The sequence below is a fragment of the Agrilus planipennis genome, unplaced genomic scaffold (genome assembly GCF_000699045.2).
Source record: "Agrilus planipennis isolate EAB-ADULT unplaced genomic scaffold, Apla_2.0 scaffold74, whole genome shotgun sequence".
NCBI classification, from domain to species: Eukaryota; Metazoa; Arthropoda; class Insecta; order Coleoptera; family Buprestidae; genus Agrilus; species Agrilus planipennis.
The window spans coordinates 163305-169614 of NW_020438975.1; the positions used below are offsets into that span (position 1 = coordinate 163305).

The 6310-nt window shown below is 33.2% G+C and overlaps 1 protein-coding gene across 1 annotated transcript; it reads right to left on the reverse strand.

Annotated features, from left to right (window-relative positions):
- Positions 1 to 4598: 4598 nt before the first annotated feature.
- LOC108742390 lies at positions 4599 to 6250 on the reverse strand. The gene is made up of 5 exons (XM_018477587.2): positions 6005 to 6250; positions 5696 to 5947; positions 5513 to 5627; positions 5235 to 5453; positions 4599 to 5124 (listed from the first exon to the last, which is right to left on the reverse strand). The coding sequence occupies exons 1-5, from the start codon at positions 6188 to 6190 to the stop codon at positions 4634 to 4636; spliced, it is 1263 nt and encodes a 420-aa protein (XP_018333089.1). The 5' UTR covers positions 6191 to 6250; the 3' UTR covers positions 4599 to 4633.
- Between the last annotated feature and the right edge of the window lie 60 nt (positions 6251 to 6310).

A 6310-nucleotide genomic window follows, 5' to 3' on the forward strand; every position in this document is an offset into this window, starting at 1 on the left:
GTTTACAAGTTATACAGTGGAATTTATTAAAATAATATTTTTTTAATTAGATTGTGTATAACTAATAAATACTCCTTTTTACAAATTATTTATTAGAAAAAATCACCTTTTTCTCAAAGAATTGTGAATTTAATTGTAAATGCTTTTATTCCGTAACTGAAATTATCTGAAGCCGACCCTGTCTACCGATACATTCGGTCGACTACACAATTAAATCACGTCTCCCGGTCATGCGCATTGGATTATTAACGACTAATAACTTCCCGCCATTTTCTTTCATTGCATCGTGAATGTGTGCGGTGTAAACACGTGATTCCTGTTATCAGTAGTTTGAACGTAGTACTTAATATATTTTTCGATTCGATCATCGGTACAAGGTCTTCTCGTCAAATAATCAAGTAAGTGTTTTGTTATCATTATTTGGCGCTCTACCCTTTTATTTTTCTCTGTTTACTATTTAATATCAGGCATAACCTCACATCATCGGATCACCTCACGGCGTGGGCTTGTGTTCGTCTAAGTTGCATGTAATTTTTGATTTGTGACTAGATAGAACACTCGCCTATAATGTGAGTATAATCTCTCTTTCAGTCAGGAATTAATTACGATTAATTATTAAGGAAAAAAAAAACGACAACGCTAAAGGATGATACCTACCTACCTGAATGATGGACCATGGTAATGTCGGATTTATTCTTCTTTGGTGATCTAGTTGTATGACTATTTTTCAATTCATAAAGCTAGTTCAGCAAAGCAGAATGCATTTGACTGTGCAACGCGATTTTGTACAGGGAGGGATTCTGAATTGAAGGAACTTCTGGTGTGATATGTTATTTTTTTGTCATATCACAGCCAGTAGTTACCTACGAAATGGAATCCCAATTTCTACATTCTCATTTAATTACAACTACAGCAAAATCCGTTATTTACAACTTGTACATACTTCAATCTACATAATATATACAGGGTGGCCAAGCTTAGACGCTACAGAGCTAGTAACTCGGCAGCCAAATTTTACGTCATTTCCGGTAGGCACTTGATTAAACGAAACGACTTCATTTTCTTTAATACCTACGAAAAATCTGCTTTGAATACCTAAAGGCAGAAGGTAATCAATAAAACATTTAGGGTTTGCTCAGTATGTCTGTTACTCAGTACCTACAATAGCAAATTACTGAAACATGTAAACGGTATATAATAAAATTATACACCATTTGAAAGTGAAAGTTGTATGAATTACCTGTTGTTTTATAGGTATTATGTGAAAATAATAATAGTAATTAAATTTTCAAAACAGTAATTTACAATTGGTGTAGGTATTTAGATAAGTACAAATTTTTAATGTATGTGCTGGACATTAGGAGTAATTTTATTGTCATTTAAGTTAATGTTTATGCCAATAATGTTAAGCCATGCATGCTTACATTGTTCATTGAACTCCCAAGAAAATTAATTTGTTTGTCACTAATCGTAATACGAATTAATGAAGTTGACTAATCTTAAGCGGCTAATAATATTTTAAGGTATTACGTTACAATATTTTTTCGATTTTGATATTTACTACTTATAATGGAAGATTTGTATATTTAACAGCCAAAATTAGTTTTTCTTTGTTAAATGTGTCTTATGTATCTAAAAATACCTAATATAAGAAAAACAATTCATCCGGTTCCGTCAGTCTACTCCAAAGTTGGCTTTGACATGCGAAACAAGCGTTCATATACAGGGTGATCTAAAATACGTGTCTCAAATTTTTATTGATATTTTCAAATCCTTATTTTCTTATCTGAACCGGTAGATTTTAGCAACCTACGGCATGCTGTCGGGCACGGGATGGGGTTAGCGGAGGAAAGAGGGTACGAAAAGCTTCCCCTTCAAAGATAAATTCTAATTTAATATTGGGATCCGTCAAATGGGCATACATCATCTGGTGGCAAAATTTATAACTCGAATGAGGGAAAAATTTACATAGGAACTGTGCACGCAAATTGTAAAATTATTTATTAAAATAATATTTTTTTAATTAGATTGTGTATAACTAATAAATACTCCTTTTTACAAATTATTTATTAGAAAAAATCACCTTTTTCTCAAAGAATTGTGAATTTAATTGTAAATGCTTTTATTCCGTAACTGAAATTATCTGAAGCCGACCCTGTCTACCGATACATTCGGTCGACTACACAATTAAATCACGTCTCCCGGTCATGCGCATTGGATTATTAACGACTAATAACTTCCCGCCATTTTCTTTCATTGCATCGTGAATGTGTGCGGTGTAAACACGTGATTCCTGTTATCAGTAGTTTGAACGTAGTACTTAATATATTTTTCGATTCGATCATCGGTACAAGGTCTTCTCGTCAAATAATCAAGTAAGTGTTTTGTTATCATTATTTGGCGCTCTACCCTTTTATTTTTCTCTGTTTACTATTTAATATCAGGCATAACCTCACATCATCGGATCACCTCACGGCGTGGGCTTGTGTTCGTCTAAGTTGCATGTAATTTTTGATTTGTGACTAGATAGAACACTCGCCTATAATGTGAGTATAATCTCTCTTTCAGTCAGGAATTAATTACGATTAATTATTAAGGAAAAAAAAACGACAACGCTAAAGGATGATACCTACCTACCTGAATGATGGACCATGGTAATGTCGGATTTATTCTTCTTTGGTGATCTAGTTGTATGACTATTTTTCAATTCATAAAGCTAGTTCAGCAAAGCAGAATGCATTTGACTGTGCAACGCGATTTTGTACAGGGAGGGATTCTGAATTGAAGGAACTTCTGGTGTGATATGTTATTTTTTTGTCATATCACAGCCAGTAGTTACCTACGAAATGGAATCCCAATTTCTACATTCTCATTTAATTACAACTACAGCAAAATCCGTTAATTACAACTTGTACATACTTCAATCTACATAATATATACAGGGTGGCCAAGCTTAGACGCTACAGAGCTAGTAACTCGGCAGCCAAATTTTACGTCATTTCCGGTAGGCACTTGATTAAACGAAACGACTTCATTTTCTTTAATACCTACGAAAAATCTGCTTTGAATACCTAAAGGCAGAAGGTAATCAATAAAACATTTAGGGTTTGCTCAGTATGTCTGTTACTCAGTACCTACAATAGCAAATTACTGAAACATGTAAACGGTATATAATAAAATTATACACCATTTGAAAGTGAAAGTTGTATGAATTACCTGTTGTTTTATAGGTATTATGTGAAAATAATAATAGTAATTAAATTTTCAAAACAGTAATTTACAATTGGTGTAGGTATTTAGATAAGTACAAATTTTTAATGTATGTGCTGGACATTAGGAGTAATTTTATTGTCATTTAAGTTAATGTTTATGCCAATAATGTTAAGCCATGCATGCTTACATTGTTCATTGAACTCCCAAGAAAATTAATTTGTTTGTCACTAATCGTAATACGAATTAATGAAGTTGACTAATCTTAAGCGGCTAATAATATTTTAAGGTATTACGTTACAATATTTTTTCGATTTTGATATTTACTACTTATAATGGAAGATTTGTATATTTAACAGCCAAAATTAGTTTTTCTTTGTTAAATGTGTCTTATGTATCTAAAAATACCTAATATAAGAAAAACAATTCATCCGGTTCCGTCAGTCTACTCCAAAGTTGGCTTTGACATGCGAAACAAGCGTTCATATACAGGGTGATCTAAAATACGTGTCTCAAATTTTTATTGATATTTTCAAATCCTTATTTTCTTATCTGAACCGGTAGATTTTAGCAACCTACGGCATGCTGTCGGGCACGGGATGGGGTTAGCGGAGGAAAGAGGGTACGAAAAGCTTCCCCTTCAAAGATAAATTCTAATTTAATATTGGGATCCGTCAAATGGGCATACATCATCTGGTGGCAAAATTTATAACTCGAATGAGGGAAAAATTTACATAGGAATGCAATAATGTGTTTGCAACGTTCTCTTAAATCGGCTTTGCTCGTGCAAGTCATTGATATGATATTGATTATATCACCCAGAATCACCTCACCAATTATAAAACGTGAATCACTTTTTAAATCCGAAGTTTGTAAAAAGTAGGCAGTAAACTTGACGGAATTTGAAGTCTAGCTTCCGGATTTGTTATTTCCGAATTTTATAATGTGATTGGCATTAAAAACACGCTCACCTTCAACAAAATTTCCTTTCCGAGGGTTTGTGTCAGCTCAATCACTTATTGTGTCAATACTTATCATTTTATCGTAATTTAAAAACTTGGAAATTGCACCATACACTATAGGAACTACGATAAATTTTCCCTAATCGGCGCCATGTTTTTAGACTCCTCCCATTTGACGGATCCCAATAGCCAATGTTTTATTATGTATTGTCTGCTTTATTTTATCGAATAATCTCGAAAATGAATTTTATTCTCAAAAGAGATCGGTTTTCTTCCCGATGGAGAGCTTCTCCTGTCCCCCCCTTTTTTTTCCCACCCTCTCGCGTGTCAGCTATCAGCAATTTTATCCCTGTTCGTTTTATGATGAATAGTATCATAAATAACCACAAATAGAAAAATAACTGGATGGATTAGTAAAAATTTCTGATTTATTGGTTTTTAAATGCGTACATTAAATATTGTTATGAATGGGGATTTTCTATGCTGGATTCAGTACTTGACGAAATTTTTAGATCATCGATAGCCTTGATAACGATCATTCCATCACCACGTTTCGGAACTTCATCCGGTATTATCTTCTTTGATTGAATCAAAGGTTTCATTTGCTCTTCCGCCATTGTTTGCAAACATTTATAGCCGCTGCTATCATTTAGCTGACTCTTATTTGAAAAGTCAAGTATTTTCACAATCGTATCTTTAGCGATTATCATTATCTGTTCATGTTTAGTCATCTCGCAGGTAAACTTGGGTAATGATGATTCTGTCGTATCTTCGACAGCCGCCTTTCCTGCTTTGCATTTACAATCCAGAAAACCGCACATAACGCATTTTTTATCGGATATTTGGATCTTCTTTTCCAAAGAATCTGTGTCAGTAAATTTATTCAAATTTTCTGGCATTTTGAGGAGGGTTTCGGATGGTTCTTCGGGAATAATACACGGTGAAATGTCATCTATTAATAATGACCATCAGTAATATCGATAAATTATTGTAGTAGAATACGAGGGGTGTTCAAAAATAAACGACATTTTATGACATTTGAAACATAAGAAGATCGCTTACCGCCACGAAGATGCTTTGACGATTGGCTGCTCATTGTTATTAGAACTTCAGTTTCATCCACGACCTCACTTTTCTCTGCTTGTTTTATTCTATTAATCGGATGCATAAATTCATCTGAAATATCACCATCTACTGACCTTCCTTCTTCTTCGGCAACATCAGAACATACAGGTGTTATCTGCTCGTCGCCATATCGAATTGGTTTATGTTCTTCCTCTTCTGCAAAAATGAATGTTAAAACGCGAATACTAATTAAATTGTAGTATTTTTCAGCTTACTTTCTTCTTTTTTACAACTTTTTGGTTTCCATAAACTTAAAAGCACAAGATTATCAGATGTATCGTCGTCTTCGTATTCGTTAAAAATTGATACTCCGCATTTTTTTGTTGTGCCCTTAAAATTTCATTGTTTGTATATAATAACATTTTTTTAGGGAGACAACATTAAGAATGTATATTTACTAAATCGAAATTAATTTTTCTTTTTCGTAGTTCTTCGTACAATTGCTCCCAAGGAAAATCTGGCGAATTCAATGAAATTGTTTCCTCTTTTTGTGGTTTTACTGTTGGAGTCTTTTTCTTTTTTAACTCCCTCGTATCTCTTACAAGCGAACAATCTACTGGTTTTATGTTAGTGTATTTTCTTAAATGTTCCCAAAAGCACGCACATTTATCTGAATCTTGGTAATTATTCGTGGGTTCAAAGTTGAAAACCTTAGAATCATAATGATCACTAATGTAATTGTTTCATTAGTAAAATGATGTAGGTACCTTAAACAAAGACTCCCCTGACATTATACTGTCGATAGTTCGGGTTCCTTGTTGATAAGAACATGAAGATAATGATAAATAGCTTTGAGGTGAATTTTCTTTTTTACTTTTTTCTATTGGACTGTTGCCCTTCGTTGAATTACGGCTACAACCCTCCCTATTTTTAAAATTTTCATGAATTTGCATTCGTTTAGGTAGATACTCTAGACTTTTTTAATCAAAGAATCATCAAAGATTAAGTGTCAAAAAATATTTTGACATTAATTCTTACATCCTTGATTTGAATAAGTGTCAAGTACCTTATTT

Coding starts and splice junctions, on each gene's coding strand:
- LOC108742390 (XM_018477587.2), bottom strand. CDS start 6,190: ATGCAAATTCATGAAAATTTTAAAAATAGGGAGGGTTGTAGCCGTAAT. Junction 5,948..6,004: donor CAGGGGAGTCTTTGTTTAAG/GTACCTACATCA, acceptor TATGATTCTAAG/GTTTTCAACTTTGAACCCAC. Junction 5,628..5,695: donor GAAAAATTAATTTCGATTTA/GTAAATATACAT, acceptor TGAAATTTTAAG/GGCACAACAAAAAAATGCGG.